The sequence below is a fragment of the Galeopterus variegatus genome, unplaced genomic scaffold (genome assembly GCF_000696425.1).
Source record: "Galeopterus variegatus unplaced genomic scaffold, G_variegatus-3.0.2 Scaffold380, whole genome shotgun sequence".
Classification (NCBI taxonomy): domain Eukaryota; kingdom Metazoa; phylum Chordata; class Mammalia; order Dermoptera; family Cynocephalidae; genus Galeopterus; species Galeopterus variegatus.
The window spans coordinates 66,403-84,641 of NW_007726491.1; the positions used below are offsets into that span (position 1 = coordinate 66,403).

Genomic DNA, 18,239 nt, shown 5'->3' on the forward strand with positions numbered 1-18,239 from the left:
TTGTTGTTGTTGTTTTTTCCTTTTTGTCTTTTTTACTGACTGGTATCGGGATCGCAACCCTCGGTATCGAGCCCGTACCAGAGACCGGCAACGGGATCGCAACCCTTGGTGTTGCGCCCACACCACACTCAGCCAGTGAGGGGGAACCGGTCTCCACATGGGATCTGAACCCTCGGCGGGAGTGCTGCCGCGCTCCCAAGCGGCGCACTCTCCAGTGCGCCACCGGGCTGGCCCGCAGAATTCTTGTTTTTTGTTGTTGTTGTTGTTTTTTCCTTTTTGTCTTTTTTACTGACTGGTATCCGGATCGCAACCCTCGGTGTTGCGCCCGCACCACACTCAGCCAGTGAGGGGGAACCGGTCTCCACATGGGATCTGAACCCTCGGCGGGAGTGCTGCCGCGCTCCCAAGCGGCGCACTCTCCAGTGCGCCACCGGGCTGGCCCGCAGAATTCTTGTTTTAAATTCCAGCTCCAATACATACTAATTTTGCAAATTATCTGTAGCTTGGCTTCCTTATCTATAAAATGAAGATAGCAATAATACTGTCTTCCTCAGAGGGTTGTCATGATAACCAAATAAGTTCATTCATTTTAAGTGCTTAATACATTTAATGTGCTTAGTACATGGCACATAGTAATTACTAACCAAGTTTAAAATTCACACATATGCATAAAACTCTATGTTAAAACCCTGTATAAGTAATACATTGTATGGGAAACAATCAATTATAAAGAAAATACTTACAGGGTTACTATATCAGCATTGGCTGCTTCCACAGCTATACTCAAAGGATCTTTCCCTTCTTCATCAGTGGCATGTTGATTGGCACCTCGTTTTAGGAATAAACACACTTGCCTGTTTAAAGAAACGGTGTTATTGAAATATTGCCAACAAGAAAAAAATTAGTATTCACCTTAAAAAATAAAAAACACTACCTAACTTAAAGAAATAATATTTCCATTAGGAAATTCTTGATTCATTCTACAAACATTTGTTGAACACTGACACCAATAATAAAAATTTACCAAGATCAACATTTTACAAGTCTCAAGGCATTTTCATATATATTATCTTAATCTTATTTAATCTTATGCTATATAAAACAGTGGGATATAGAAATTATGGTCCTGATCCTCAAATAATATCATAAAAAGATGTACACAGATATCTATAAACTTAAACAAAAGAAAGATCACCCAAGGTCATTATTTGGTAATTAAGGAAGCCAAGGCAATCATAATATATTAATGATAATACAACAGCAAAGAGTGGAAAATAGTCTTCCTGCATACTCTACAAATATTCAAAACTTGAATAAATTGACAAAAATTGTAAAAAATGAAAGAATGAGTAAATAGAGCCTATAAAATAAAATGGGAAGAATTATGATAGTTTAAATACAAAGCATGAGTTAAATACTACCTTTTTTAAGTATAGAAAAGTTTTTATGATGAAGTTATTGAACTGAATCTCTTTGCTGATAAAGGAAAAAAAAAACAAGTTACGATAAAAATAGAAGATGCTATTTAAAAAAAAAAAATTGTTTTAACCAGCTTCTTGCTTATCCAGAAAATAATAATTGGATTCCTTGAGATGTTTCATTAAAAAACAATCACCTATGGGCCGAGCCCGTGGCGCACTCGGGAGAGTGCAGCGCTGGGAGCGCAGTGGCACTCCCGCCGCGGGCTCAGATCCTATATAGGGATGACCGGTGCGCTCACAGCGCTCACTGGCTGAGCATGGTGCGGCCGGTCTCAAAAGGACAAAAAAAAAAAAAAAATCACCTATGACACAAACTTTTCATAATAAGGCCAACATTTCAACTTCATTTATACTTTCTAATAGAAAGCCTGTTTTTGAGGTTTTATTGTTCTGTGAATCCTAATATTGTTCCAGAAGCCACAATGTTAACAGTCCAAATTAAGAATTTAGTTTAGAATTTGACTTTAGCTACCCTGTAGAAAATCTACAAATTCCAAATTTACAAAATTCTCCCAAAATAGGTTGTATGTGTGCATTCTATATAGATAATGTATGTGTACATGCATAAATACACACAAACACAGATTTAAGTTGTCTGACAAAATCGCCACAATTTCAGTAAAAGAAGAGGTTAGGTACTAAAACTGATCTGTTTAATGACAAATTAAGGTCAAAGTAAGCTTTGCAATTTTCATATCTGAAAACTAACAGTAGCTTTCTTCTGAATGAGATTTTTTAACCTTCAAATTCCATCACAACAATATAAGTCACAGGAATACATCTCTTTACAAACTCTACCTGATGACCTTAACCTAAGAAAAAGCAAAACATTATTTCAAAATAATTTTTCAAATAAAATCTACTTAAATATTTATGCACTATAGTTACCCTGTGTGCCCTAAGACGGTGGCATGGTGCAGTGGTCCCCGCCCTTGGACATCTCTTTGGTTCACATTAGCACCATTCTGTAGGAGGAACTCACATGTCACCAAAGAGCCCTTGAAGGAAAAAAAAGAATAACAATGTACAAAAGCAAACAACAAACAACAATACATTTCTATTTAAAAACAGTATAGTTTTGGGCCGAGCCCGTGGCGCACTTGGGAGAGTGCAGCGCTGGGAGCGCAGCAGCGCTCCCGCCGCAGGTTCGGATCCTATATAGGGATGACCGGTGCGTGCTCACAGCACTCACTGGCTGAGCGTGGTGCGGCCGGTCTCAAAAAGGACAAAAAAAAAAAAACAGTATAGTTTTATTTACTTTACTCAAATAGCATTTCCATTTCCTTTCCCCAAAAGAAAAAATACCCCCAGCAAAATCAGAGAAATGATAAATTACACTGTTTTCTTCCCAAGTACTACTTCTAATAAGGGTTCATTTGCAGTTTGTGATCTAGCAAAACACATTACTTTCATTATCAGAATTCTCTTCCGTTATGAAAAAAAATAGCTGAAGCAATCAAGCTTATGCTCAGAAATCACTACTAGCTGCACAGAGGCTCTTCTATTTTCCAACTCATCTCTTAAAGCAAAAAATAATACTTAAAAGCCATGTTCAGAATGCATTTTAATTTTTTATATTTTACTGCCACCGAAAATCTCAATGTATAAATTCATACCCCTAAAACAGCCTGAATCAGTGGTGTTGCTTTGTTTTCCTCTGAATTAGACCAGTTCACATCTGCACCATGAGCCAAAGCCCCAGCCATTTTAGGAAGATTTTTTTCATATGAAGCCCTATAAAGCTGAAGTCCTGGATTAAGATGTTTAGAGTCGAGAAACACAGAAGAATCTTGCCTCTCTCCTTCTGAAAAATAAACACAAATATGTCAATAAAATTGAGCTCTTGGCAAGGAGGAAGAGCATTGTTTAACAGGTACAGAGTTTCAGTTTTACAAGATGAAAGCATTCTGTGGACAGATGGTAGTGATGGCAGCACAACAATGTGAATACATTTAATGCCACTGAAGTAGACCCTTAAAAATGGTTAAGATGGTAAATTTTATGTTATGTGTATTTTACCACAATTAAAAGTAAATAAATGAATTCCTAAACTTATCACAATATGAAAGCTGTGATATAAGAAACCATTAACCTATCACATGAGCTTATGGGAGATTTTCCCAAAGATATCTTACTTCCTATGGACTGATCACTCCCTAAAGATTCAACCTTCACTTATAAAAACGTCAACTGGTATGCCAGGCTTTCTGTAGCCTTGCCAGCATCCAACGGACAGGTTAATTACTCTATACTAGACTAAAATTGGACATATTCCTATAAACCTGGACTTAAGACGCAGCAAAAATCTGTAAAGAATTTTACTCCTATATCAAATCTCATTTGATTCCTAGGATGGTCCAATAATATCACAATTTACACTATAAGCAGTTCAAATAGTTCAAAGAGTGCTTACTCCCCTGAATATTCTGTAAGACAAAAATCACTGAAATTATAGTGGAGGGAATATAGAAATAAAGAACAGGTCAAAAGAATAACTGAATGGAGAGGCTGTTGTTGATCTCTTTCTCCTGATAAGAAAAGATAGTCACAAGGAAGGATAAAGAATCATAAGATAATTCGTGTGAGTTAAAAATTATATTTAGCTATTGGTAAAGCACTTTTAGCACATATCATGAGGCTTAGAAGAATGTACACCTAGGAGTGAACTTCCAAATATAAAGAGAAATAGCTGTTTTCTCATTTAACAGCATTACTCCTCCCCTAGGACCTTTTAAAAGACTAATCTCTTCCTTTAGAAACTATTTAACCAAGACTAGGCATTGACCACATGCATTTTTCAGCAAACAATGCCAATTAACATTGAATTTCATCAAAACTCACCAGGTTCATATAAACTATTGGCTGATACCGTGGAGGGTAAAGATTCTCTTCCATCATCAGAGCTCTGCTGAATTCCGCTGTCATTACTTTTGACTGTTTTGAAGAAAAATTGACTAGTGATTAAAGTTCACATCATTTAGAGAAGAATTTCCCACAAACAACAATTTTAAAATGAGCTGTTACACGTTACCATGGACTCAGCCAAAACCAGTAAAATACACTTAATGCAATTTTAGTCCTTTAGCACACTTAGCTTATCAAGATATAAATGAATCACAAAGCCTGAAAATAAGCTTATTTTCAGAGTTGTAACACATCACATTATCCATAAAAAGTCAGGGGCAGTAAAGAGCTTAATTTATTGTATGGCTGTAAGTAATGTGTAATTCTGAGACAATGGGTAACATCTAGAGAAATGGCCACACTGCACAATGACCACTGGCACAGAGTTGGAATGCTCCACAAGAGTAGTACTTACTACTACGCAGTTTTGAAGAAGTATCAAAGTAGGAGAAGAGTGAATCTAGCTCATCAGGACAGAACAGAGACTCCCGCCTGGCCTCGTCGCTATTTACAGCAACCACTGGGGACATGCAAGTTAGCAAAGCACAAAGCAGGCCGTAAGAAGGGAAAGGGCAGGAAAAAACATTACTGGGAAAAATTTAGGAGGAAAAAATAGGAAGGAAATCAGGTAGTTAATCAGATACTTAGGGCTTTTGGCATGGTAGAATTATAATTCCCATCTCCCCTTGCATTTTAAGCAGTTTTATTCTTTTGAATACACATGTTACCTAGAAATGTGAATTATCATGGCACTATCTAAATTTAACTGTATTAAAGACATAGAAATCCACTTTTTCCTTTGAATATGTAGAAAGAAGCAGGTTTTAGCATTAAAAAAAGAAACCTACAATATCCACTAATTCAATGATGATGAAAGTGACTTCAACTTAAGAAAATATTTATATACACAACAAGAAAGGTATAATACCTGAACTTTGGGCAGATGCTCTGACTTGGTCACCAGGCCCAAGTTTAGAAATGCTCAGCCTCTTTTCTTCACAACTTTTGGAGACAATCCTTTTTTCCTGCTCAGGAGTTGATGATGACATAGAATATTTATCCACAAATTTTCTCTCCACATATTTTGCTCTGATATATGCCTCTTTCTCCTGTCTGGTATACATAGAAATGTCATAATGTTCTGCTTAATCCCTTAGCATGGCTAATACTGAAAAGTAGCTATTTTATATTGAATATTTTCAAAGTCATTGAATGTAATACAAATTAAAAATGAATCTGTGACATTATACAACATGTATTCCTCCAAATATTTAATGAACTATGATTTTACATTCAAATGAAATACAAATAATAACCTAACTGAAAAATCACTATTAACACTGCACACTTTTATTCTCTTAATTTCTGCACTTATTTTTTTCTAGACTTGTTCTCTCATGCTTTTTGCAGAATGAAAAAAATACCAGGAAAACTATAAAAATTCATAGAAATTAATTTTGTTTTTACTTGAAGAAATAATGTCACATACTAAACTAACATTACTGATGGAAACAATATTTCATAAATCAACTACTTTAAAACAACATAACATTCCTAATTTAAGAGGGAAGCAGGGGGATGTCACATTTAAACTTCTGATTTAAACTTCATAAAATGCCAAGTCTGTTCTATACTTTTCTTACCTATATCCTTTTAAAATGCTTAAGTCTTTGGATAAAATAGAAAACTATTTCCAGGTCTGAAATAAACACCAATGGTTTAGTAAATAATATTTTGATTTAAATAATATTGTTTTAAAGAGCAATAATGTTAAAATAGTATTGATTATACATAAAGATTTAGTCAAACATAAATTCTCAACATAGGATTATGGCAAATAAAAATTTAATGTTAAAAATAAAGAATTATAAAGACTAAAAACAGCCGCAACAACAAAAAATATGTGCCTTGAAGTCACTGACACTTATTCATTTCGTTCAATGAGCCTCCTTATTTAGAATTGGAGGTACAATTTCAAACATAGCTATTAAGCACTCTCTCCTAGAGCTACCCTTTTCATCTTTGATTCTTCATCATCTTAATGCCATGCATGAAGTATGTGAGTAACAAATATTGCTGAACTAAGGCAAACAATGTAAAATTATTCATTGTAGGTAATAGAAACTTGATCTGTGGAGAGATTAATGAACAGATTATCCTTTTTTGAATGCCTGCCACTAACAGAACTTCGGTCTATTTCAACTGCTAAGAGCAATTCCAACGTAGAATGTTAATATTTAAGATTGTCTCTCATCTAGAGACTGTAACTGATTATCTGCTCAATAAAATATAATTATCTAATTAACATACCCAAGAAAAAGCCATATTTGAATAGAAACTAATAATTACTTCAAAACACTGTGTCAATGTTATGTATCAATTTCAGTGAAATAAAATCATAGCTGTATTCCTGATTAGAAAAAAAGGTGGGATATTAAGACAACTGGAATAGTACCTTTGTCCTGGCTGTGGTTTCTTTATTCCCATTTCTTCAACTTTAGCTTCATAAACTCGATTTACAACATCATTTCCCAGCTCACACATAAGCTGTTTGACAGAAGAATAGAAAAATAGGCTATAAATTAAAAGTCCTTAAAATAAGCTAAAATTTAAAAGTCTTTAAAGCAAGTAACTAATTCCTTTGCATATTCTTCTATTGCTTATTCCACAAAGAAGTCCTTGTCTCATTTAAAAAAAAAAAAATTGAGACAAAGACTCAGAGTAATATTAGCATTTTGCCATTCTTCACCGGAATACCTCCCCTACAAGATTATCACCCCTACCAGATTCTATCTATCTCTATACATATCAGAACAACTATCTATCTATCTATCTACATCTATCTATCTATTTACATATAATAACTATTGTATCCGTATGTCCATAATAGGGCAAGAAGCATGACAATAAAGCACGTAGTAAGTACTAGCCAGTCTTAGGACAATAAGTTAAAATTTAAATATTCTTTTCAGTTTTCTCCTCACTTCCAATTCCTAAAAATATTCGAATCCATCAAATTTACAACTTAAATTATTTTTGGACTTTTCCTTCTTCTTGAGTTCTATCTCCAAATAACAGCCAAATTCTATATATGTTCCAAAATTTTTAGATTTTCCTTTCCATCTGTGCATTTGACTCTTTAATGTAGTTCAAGTTCTTTTCACCTCACTGATAAATGGTATCTATAGCCTCTCAGCTAACCTTACCTGCTTCTAGTTGTGGCCAGTTCCAGGCTTGACCACTAGACCAAACATGCCTGCTATGTCAAGATGCAGATCATACAAATCATTTCCCTAAAAAATCACATCTCAGAAAAAGAATACTGGATGTACACTAGGATGACATAACTACAAGTTGCAGAGAATAGAAATTAAGGTACTGGGACGTGTGAGTTGGTGGGAGAAGGAGAAGGCCTGGAATGAGACAGCAAGAGGATAAAAATGCTACCTGGACCCAAGAACAGGAGCAAAGTCTGGGAAGGGCACTCTCTGAAAGTGTGCACTAGGCAGGCAAGAAGAGAATGGTTTCCCTTCCTCCACTTTTCCTTAACCATGAGCCCTTTTAGGATCCCATTATTTCTATGACATCCCTCTACTGTCATGGTTTTCTATTACCTTGTTTCTACTACCTCTCCCTCTCTCTCAGTTTCTCTCTCCCTTGACCACACAGCCCAGCCACCTCTTATAAAATTTAAATATGCTATTTCCTTCTTTGAACAATTATTACTTCCAGTTTTATATACCATATTTCTTCATTTTTAAAGTAAAGATACTAATAATTATATCATGGCCATTAAAAAAATATGCACTGGTACTATGAGACAATAGATACATCACTGGATGAGAATTAGTAACACAGAAATCAACCCTGAGGCAAGAGAGCATCCCCAGGGCCCTAGGCAGGAGCTGAGGTCAGCCCCCTCCACTGGAAGCAGGCAAGAGAGCACACAGAAAACACCATTTCCACACAGGTGGCCCACCACAGCCACCACCACAGCCACAACTGCGGCCAAAAGTGGCTCGACACCATAGGAGTAGCCACAGGCACCATGCAGGTAGCCTGCCAGACACTTGACTGCATTGACACAAAGAGAGTCACCAGTGGAGACTGGAAAAATAAAAGGACATCTCTCTACTCAAAGCCCACCCCAGAGTAATAGAAGCAGCAACTGCTCTACCAGATGACCAGACATCAACATAGAGATATTAGAAATATGAAAACCTAAGAAAATATGACACCACCAAAAGAATACAGTAATTCTCAAATACCAGACCCTATACAGCAGGAAAGCCCTAAAATCATTGAAAAGGAATTCCAAGCAACAATCTTAAGGAAACTCACTAAGATACAAGAAGACTCAGACAATATAATGAAATAAGAAAAAAATCCAGGATATAAAGGAAAAAATTTACAAAGAGGTTAATACCTTTGAAAAGAATGTAGCAGAACTCATGGAACTGAAAGATTCACTCAACAAAATAAAAAACACAACTGATAGCTTAAGCAGCAGGCTAGAACAAGCAGAAGAATTCTGATTTTTGAAGACAGTGTTTTTGAAATAACCCAGGCAGACAAAAAACAAAGAAAAAAGAATTTTAAAAAATGAAGAAAATCTAAGACAGCTTGCAGACAACCTTAAGTGCACAAATACTCAAATAATGGATGTTCCAGAAGGGGAGGAGAAAGGAAAAGGCATTGAAAACCTATTCAATTAAATAACAGAAAACTTCCCAGGTATAGGGAGAGACACAGACCTTCAAATCCAGGAGGCTCAAAGATCCCCAAACAAATTCAACCCCAAAAGATCCTCTCCAAGACACATTATAGTCAAAGTCAAACTGGCAAAGCTCAAAGACAAAGAGAAAATCTTAAAAGAAACAAGAGAAAAGTATCAAGTCACCTATAAGGGAGCCCCTGTCAGTCTAACAATAGACTTCTCAACAGAAATTCTATAGGCCAGAAGAAAATGGGATGATATATTCAAAATATTAAAAGAAAAAAACTGCCAGCTGAGAATACTATACCCAGCAAGGCTATCCTTCAGAAATGTGGAAAAAATATTGTATTCTCTCTAGACAAACAAAAACTGTGGGAGTTTACCACCATATGACTAGCCCTGCAAGAAATTCTCAAGGGAGTCCTGCACCTGGAATCTGAAAAATGATAATCACTACCACAAATACACAAAAAAGAACAAAACCCACTGGGGTAAAGCTAAACAAGAAAGAGAAAGAAACTAAATTTCACCACCGCAAAAAACTATGATGACAATGTAATAATGCCCGTTTTATTTCTGATTTTGATAATTTCAGTCATCTCTCTTTTTTTCTTGTCAGTCTAGATAAAGGTTTACAAAGTTTGTTGATATTTTTAAACAACTTTTGTTTTTGTTGATTTTCTCTATTGTTTTTTAATTCCCTACTTCATGTTTCTGTTGCAATCTTTGTTATTTCCTACTTATATCTGATTTTGGTTTAAATTGCTCTTTTTTTATTTTCTTAAGGTAGAAGTTTACATTACTGATTTGAGATTTCTCTTATTTTTAATATAGGTGTTTACAAGTATAAATTTTCCTCTAAGCACTTCATGTGCCTTGCATCCTATAAACTTTGATATGCTGCACTTTGATTTTTATCTCAAAGTACTCTCTAATTTCCCTGTGATTTCTGTTTTTACCCATCGTTTATTTAGGAGAATGTTATTTAATTTCCACCCATTCATGAATTTTCTAAATTTCAAAAAAAAAAAAAAAATAGAAAAGATATTTAATTTAAAATATGTATGTGCACTTTAAGGAAAAAAATCAACCCTATTTACAAAATTTTATGTAGGGCAAAGAAGAAATAACAAAATGATGGGAAAGGAAAGGATTGTTCAATAATTAATGCTAGGAAAATTGGTTAAGAATTTGGGAAAAATATCAAGAGTTAGACACATTTTATACTGTACACCAAATAATACATACATTATGACTAAAACTTCTAAAATATTCTTATAAAATGAGTGAATTTCACCAGAAAAACAAATACTATTATGAAAAAGAAATTATGGAAATTATTTTCTATTTTCCAAAATTTTAGTGGTGTATACTATTACTTTATAATTTTCTTTAAAATTTTTAAGATAAAGGGATGGAATAAAAGCCTATAAATTTTTATAAAGGGATAGGATAAAAAAGCCTAGAAGAATGTTAGAAAACAGTAACAACCTTTTTTTTTTTTTTTTTTTTTTTGTCCTTTTTGAGACCGGCCGCACCATGCTCAGCCAGTGAGCGCTGTGAGCGCACCGGTCATCCCTATATAGGATCCGAACCCGCGGCAGGAGCGCTGCTGCACTCCCAGCGCCACACTCTCCCGAGTGCACCCCAGGCTCGGCCCTGACTTCCATTTCTTCCCAAGGAATTCTCTTAACATTCTATATATAGTCCTTTACAATATAAATTATATTCATATAACTTGTCTCATCTACCTGGGGGATAATTTCACTTTCCTCTAGAAAGGCCTGATCCAAACTACTTCTTTCTTTTTTAAATAACCTCTATACTAATAATTCCTTTATTTAAAATTTGAACTAAAATATCATGTGTCTCTGTTATCTAACATCTTTACTTATATTTGCATTCTTTGCCCCAAAATGACTTTAAGTTTCTTGAGAGACAGAACCCATCTTCTACTAGTTTTCTGTCCCTTGACTGTGACTAGTACAGTGCTGCATATTATTCACAATATTTGGCAAATTAATTGAAAAAAGAAGCCTATGGTCAGACAGGTAAAGTTGTAAACACCACAAAATTGAAGTAAACTATTTTATCTCTATAATTTGTACATAAGTATTTCAAAATATTTTGTTTACATTTCATATTTTTAATGTATCAGATAGTTGTGTTTCAACCAAATTTTCTAAATTAAACCCACTGAGTTCTTATCAAACATAAAGTTTGATGAAGAAATTAGATTTCTGTCACTCATCCCCCACTTTCTTCTCCTCTGAATTCATAATTTGTAGAATCTACCTATATAGGGCACTACATTAGAAGCCAATTTATCACTTTCGCTTACATGTTTACACAATAATTCCACAAAGCAAATTTTTTACTTTACATATTGACAGACATATCAGTTTATCTATAGATTGAAATAAAAACACAATCATATTGAAAACAATTTTGCACAAAAATAAATGTAGAATATATCCCAATCCTTAAACTTACATTATTTTCTACAATATAGTAAACTAGATGGAAGAAATTAAATAAGTATACTATTAACTGTTAGGAATTCTGTAAATCTTATCAGAAAACCAGTAGTGGTCTAAAATTATTTATGACAGTTTCATAGATATGGATCCTTACACATAGAAAAAAACAAACGTCGTGGTTTGATGACTCCTACTCTGACAAATATAAATTCGCAGATGGTCCTGTGCTAAAATAACCCAATGGTGCCAACATGCTATATCAATCCATTACAGAGCTTACTATCACAACATATCTCATATTTTTAATAAGCATCTAATTACAAAAGATTAAAATTAAAGCATAGAATCTAAGATTATTTTGAAAAAACACAAAAATGTAAGATCACTAGTTTTCTTAAAGAGTAAACTGACTTGAAATTAAGAGTGCTATATAGACTTAGCAATTTTAAAAACCTATTATAAAAACACCAGACTTGCCAAAATAGTCTTAGATATGTTCCAATACATTTTGGTTCACTGTTAGCATGAGAAACTCATAAATTTTTGTAAACCAAGATTCTAAAATCTTTACGTTTATGTGAAAATATGAAATATTTTTATGCAAATATTAAAATATTTATTTACCTTTAAAAGCTCAGGCTCCCAGGTGTCTAAAGTTAAAGATCGTACTTTTGAAAAATGGACACCGAGACTCCTAAGAGGAAAAAAGAAGACTGTATTAACATATAAAACTATCAAGTCTCTACTCTATTTGCATATTTATGCAAATTATTTTTCTCTTTTAAGATGACATAGGTTCTAAAATAGACCTCAACACACATATAAATAAAGACAGATCTTCTGGTTTATAATAAATGGTGAACCAAAGTCCTCAAAAGCACTTTACAAACCAAAATTTTATCCACTTTACAAAAGATACAAAGATCCAAACTGATAGTTAAATTAGGGAAGTGGAAAAGGGCCCCTAACAAATGAAACATGATAATTTATAATGCGTGTATATCTAAAAAAAGAAGTCTCTCACTCTGGGCAGGCCTACCCACCGGTGAATCCCAGAGCACTCAATACACAAGGTGATGCCCAAGTTGATGCTGGCCCACCGCGGATCTGCCAGACCACAATCACAACAGCTGGCATTGCCAGGGATACACTGGACCCGCTGCAGCGCACTTTCTCCTTTCAATAATTTCTCTTTTGACTCATTTCCAGAATCTAGGCTTCCTGTGGATGGAGATGATTTCTTATCCAGCTTCTAAAAGAATTAAGAATTATTGTCAAAAAAAATTGCAACAGTATGTTGCGTGCTACATCATCCAAACAAAAGCTTCCAATCAGTAAATTAAAGGCCTATTATGGGCATAAGCCAGGCACTATTCCAGGCACTGGAGATTCAAAGATGAAAAGATACAGGTGACTCCATCAACGGACTTTTAGTCTAGTGAGGAAAAATATATAAACATTTTAAATTATATATAATAACTGACACAATGAACAGAGAGAAAGGGGAATACTAGTTAATGTGCAGTATGGGAGACAGACACGAGAGGGACTAGGCATGAGATTACTAAGACTCGAGAATAAAATAAATATTATTATTATACACCACATTCTTCCAAGGTGTACAATGAACTGTAAGCAAGTTATTTTAATTACTGCTGTAAATTGCTATGAAAGATATGGCCTTGTATAGTTAAATAATAAAGAATAGATGAACTACAAAATTATAACTAGAGTGAATCAACAATAGAACACACAATGTCTAAAATCTCAAGGGCTATTAGGTAAACCAGAAGAAAATCAAAAGATAGCTGATAAGCAAAAAGTTAATTTTTTAAGTACACAGCAAGTCTACACCAATAATAAAGAGTATTTAACAAGCACTTGCCTATGCATGTCAATAATGACCAAATACAAAGATTTGGTTCACGGATCCTAAGCAATTAAAGATATGGTCTATAAAAGTCTTCTGGTTTAAATACATCCCAACCTTAACAAGCCATCCTGTATTATAGGATCACCAGAAATACAGAGGCTGGGGCCGGCCGGTGGCGCGCTGGAGAGCGCGCCGCTTGGGAGCGCGGCGGCGCTCCTGCCAAGGGTTCGGATCCCATGTGGAGACCCGTTCCCGCTCACTGGCTGAGCGCGGTGCGGGCGCAACACCGAGGGTTGCGATCCCGTTACCGGTCAGTATGCAAGGGCAGGGTTTGGATCCCCTTACTGGCCAGTTACACACACACACACACACACACACACACACACACACACACACGGGACTTGCAATTCCTGAAAACTCAATTCAATATCCATTAGGTAGGGCTGTGCAAGGTAAGTGTAAGGACATGGTATTCCAGAAAGGATTAAGCTGGGTGAGGAACATATCCACATAAGAGTGTAACCTTACGCAGCTTGTTGGACCCTAAGCAGGGTAAGGAGGACGTCTGCCTAGGAAGCAGCCCAGCAAGGGAAATGAAAGTCTGAGTAGAAAGAGAAGAGTATCTAAGTAGGACTGCCACCTGGTGTGAGGTGTCAGAGCCTGAGTGGGATAAGAGGGCATCTGTGCAGGGCTGGGAGGATAAGGTTGGGGGCAGGTAGCAGTAGAGACAGGACACTGGTTACATACAGGGGTATCAATAATGTAAGTAATCATGTTAAAGATAAATGGGAGCCAGATTTCTCACTACAGAGAAAGAAGTTATTAATATGGAAAAGGAGAAAATTAGAATGAATCTTGTTATATGAGATTAGAACTGGAGATACCAATAGGCATCCTAATGATTTTCAATATAAATAGATAAATATAGACATAAATGTGCATATGTGTATATATACACCTTATAAACCTTATCTTGGTTTTTAAATACAATTCCCCACCAAAAGTCTCAAAGTACCTCCCCCACAAAATATTTATTACTTCAAAGGTTAATAGAGTAACCTTACAGTAGAGAAGCCTAGCAAGACCACCTTAATCAATCATGTGATCAAAGTTAACATCACCAATAATGAGACAAATCAAAACCTGAGAAGATGCAGTAAGGACACATCATCATTTATATAATATTCCTGCCAAAGATACATAACCTCATGAGTAAACATCAGACAAACCCAAATTGAGGGACATTCTATAAAATAAGTAGTCTGGAATTTTTGAAACTATCAAGGTCAAAAAGGTCAAGGTAAGACTGAGGAACTATTCTTGACCGAAAGAGATTAAAATAACATGACACCTAAATGCTACCTATGCTTCTGGACTGAATCTTCTTGTTTTAAAGAACATTACTGGGACAATTGTTAAAACCTGTATAATGTTTGGGAATTAAAAGATAGTAACGTACAAATACTCACTTCTTCACTTTGATGGCTATAACGTGATTATACAGGAAAATGTCCTAGGTTGTGGAAAGTACTCATTATAGAAAGGATGGGTGATGGGGCACCATGTTGACAACTTATGCTCAAATGGTTCAGGGGGGGGAAAGTTATATGTTCTGGACTTCGAATTTCTCTGTAAGTTTGAGATTACTTTAAAATTAAAAAAAAGAAATATACTGTTTTACCAGAACATGTTTGATCATGTGAATTAGCTCATAAGCAATTATCATATAGGGAAAGGATGTCAGTATTATAATGCAGAGACAATGTTGGTTCATTCCCAATTTTTCTTTAAATGCTAATGCTTTTGCAACAAATTTTAGAAGCTGAAAGCTAAGTACACAAACAGAGCATAACTTGGGCCAGCCACCTCAAGGAATACAGCACTGAACATGACACCCATTCATGAAAGCAGGAAAAATGATTGTTTAAGAAGCAGTTACATCCCAGAGTCCCCTCCCCAATCCCATGCCATTAGGGAACTGCTCTCTACACATAAACACAAATGACTGAAAGTTTATTCTCTAGAGTAAAACAGAGTCTCTAGATGGTGAGGCAGGGGATTAAGTGAATGAACACATACTGAATGCTGAGATACCCAGCACTTAGCTCCCGTCCAGTCCCTTATTCCTATGTGGGAGATAAGTGAGTTATCTCTGGGAAATCACACCAGCCAAAAAGACTCCAAAGATAGTGACTTGGCAAATGGTCCAGACTTAGGCAAAGCTCATATTCAACAAAGTCCTAACCATACAGTCAGAGCTTCCGAAGAGGTTTTCAGTCCCTAGCTTATAACCAATGGTGAGCAGATTACCAGTTAGCCAAGGAAATCCTCTAATACAATGGTTTTCAATCTTGGCAGTTCATGGAAATCACACAGGAAGCTTTTTAAATTACTGATGCCTGGGTCCCAACTCCATTCAATTGTTCTGGAGTGGGACATAGCACTGAAATTTTTTTCTTTTTTCCTTTTTATCTTTTTTACTGACCGGTAACGGGATCGCAACCCTCGGTGTTGCGCCCGCACCACGCTCAACCAGTGAGCGGGAACCGGTCTCCACATGGGATCCGAACCCTCGGCGGGAACGCCGCCGCGCTCCCAAGCGGCAAACTCTCCAGTGCGCCACCGGGCCGGCCCTGCACTGAAATTTTTTTAAAGCTCCCTGTGTTATTGCGTGCAAAGTTAAGAATCACAGTTCTAACACTGCATCCATGAAAAAGAACAGGTTTATATTCATAAACATTCAGTAAACAAAAAGAAACTCTTGGAAATTAAATATATGCTAGCAGAACTAGAATATTCAATAGGAGGTTTAGAAGATCAACTGAGAAGATTTCCCAGAAAGCAGAGGAAAAAACATACACAAAAAAATAAGAATATCATAATACCAGTCCAGAAATCTCAGAAAGAGAAAAAAGAGAAATTGAAGAGGAGAAATACAAAAGATCAATAATAGGAAAAGCTCCAACAGCAACACTAGAAATTAAAAAAAAAAAAAAGCAATGCTATTAAATTCCTTAAGAATAATTATTACTAACCTCAAAATTCTATACCCGACCAAGCTATCAAACAAATTTGAGGACAGAATAGACATTTTCAGACATGCATGGAGTCACAAATGCCTTATTTTCAGGAAGCTACTAAAGAAAGTACTTAAGTTTTTCTTAAGTCAAGAAAGACAAAGATATGAGATACAGGAAAGAGAAGAATCTCCAAAACTGATTATGTAAGGAAATGCCAGATTAATAGTGATACTGCAGGCTTATGGGACAACTGGTCCAGAATGGAGAAGTGTGATTCTAGAGACAGACATATTGAAGGCTATCTTCACCAATGTGCCCTTTACCAATGTTCTCTTCATCTGTACCCAACAATGTTTGGTGAACCTGGCCACTGATGAAAGTCTTATTCTCCTCTCTGTGCCCTGCTGCTTGGACGAAGTAAGTCTCACCATTTCCTGCTTGGGAAGAGTTCTGCTTTGATCTACTCATAGGAGCTGGAATTTGGCCATGATGAGCTTTGACATACAATTTAGAGAGCAATCTATTCTCCTAACTATATAACTGACAATTGACTATCACCAAGCCTATGATACAGCCCTGCCAGATGACCCAAAAGTAGTGAGTTCCATTTCTCAAGATTCACTCATGTCCTTGCTGAAAAGAGTTTGTAAACTCTTTGGGAAGCTGAAGCCAGAGTATGGCCCAAACTTCCATATTTAGTTTATCTTTTCCAGGGAACCTTTAATTAAGAGACAATATCGTACTTTCCTTTTTTTTTTTTTTTTTACTAATACCTTTCATGATCATTATTTTATTTTATGATTAACTAAAATAGTAAAATATTTTAGGGAAAAATACTAACATCAGAATACCTTATTCCAATCTGGGACACATATCCAAACATTAAAAAAAGATAACAAGTAAAATCAAGAGAAATAAACAAAAAAGGAATTGAACCTAGACTCTGAAAATAAAACGCATTCGATTACATAAAATCATCCTTCATAAAAAAGGATGTTATAATCATATAATGTTGAAACTAAATTTAAAAACTTTTGGCAATATATCATTTGGTACTGCTAATATCACTACTAACCTCTGATTCATCACCCTTCTCTCTATAAGCAGTAGCAATACTGGTCTGAACAGCCTTAATCCATGCCTGGCGCAGCTTTTCAGAATCTGCCTGGAGCATACAACTTCTAAAAGGAAATAACATATTGTTTTATCAGACACTAAATTAACCACAAAAAAACCCCATAATCTTCATATTTTTGTACACCTTGCTATATAATAATTTTCTAACAAAAAATAATAATTTCTGTTGGAAGGTTTTATTCATCTATCTTTAGGACAAAGTATGTTCATAAAGAAATTAAAGTGCCAGTGAAACAAATTATCTCTTGAAAACAAATCATCCATCCCTACACATTAAAAAAAAAAAAAAACTCTTCGTTGCCGGACAAGAAAAAAGACAAAAAAAAAAAAAAAAAAAACTCTTAAATTTACCATTTAAACATAACACTCATTTTTATTTTCTATTAGGTATACATAAAAAATAATAGTTATCAAAAAAAAAATTCATCTGAAATATGATTTCAGTTCATCATAATAGCTAAAAAGTTTTCATATGGCCCACATAAATAAAGTTTGTGGAATTTAAAGAATATGATACATGGGTAAAAGTTATGTAAATATCTGACTATAATATCTATAAATCATTAATTACTGAAATTTTTTTTTTTTTTTTTTTTTCTTTTTTTTTTTTTTTCCGTGTCCGGCAAC

At 35.2% G+C, this 18,239-nt stretch overlaps 1 protein-coding gene across 2 annotated transcripts in view; it reads right to left on the minus strand.

Moving 5' to 3' along the window:
* Window positions 1-18,239, minus strand: part of ACAP2 (ArfGAP with coiled-coil, ankyrin repeat and PH domains 2) — a 139,975-nt gene that overhangs the window by 12,475 nt on the left and 109,261 nt on the right. Inside the window, exons 13-22 of one of the 2 annotated variants that reach the window (XM_008568137.1) lie at window positions 17,551-17,656; window positions 12,626-12,834; window positions 12,207-12,276; window positions 6,841-6,932; window positions 5,314-5,498; window positions 4,801-4,905; window positions 4,323-4,415; window positions 3,098-3,285; window positions 2,370-2,479; window positions 744-854 (exon numbers count right to left, since the gene is read on the minus strand). In XM_008568137.1, coding sequence (XP_008566359.1) covers window positions 744-854; window positions 2,370-2,479; window positions 3,098-3,285; window positions 4,323-4,415; window positions 4,801-4,905; window positions 5,314-5,498; window positions 6,841-6,932; window positions 12,207-12,276; window positions 12,626-12,834; window positions 17,551-17,656 — 1,269 coding nt within the window. The remainder of the gene's footprint in view (window positions 1-743; window positions 855-2,369; window positions 2,480-3,097; window positions 3,286-4,322; window positions 4,416-4,800; window positions 4,906-5,313; window positions 5,499-6,840; window positions 6,933-12,206; window positions 12,277-12,625; window positions 12,835-17,550; window positions 17,657-18,239) is intronic. The other variant, XM_008568140.1, reaches the window with a different exon arrangement.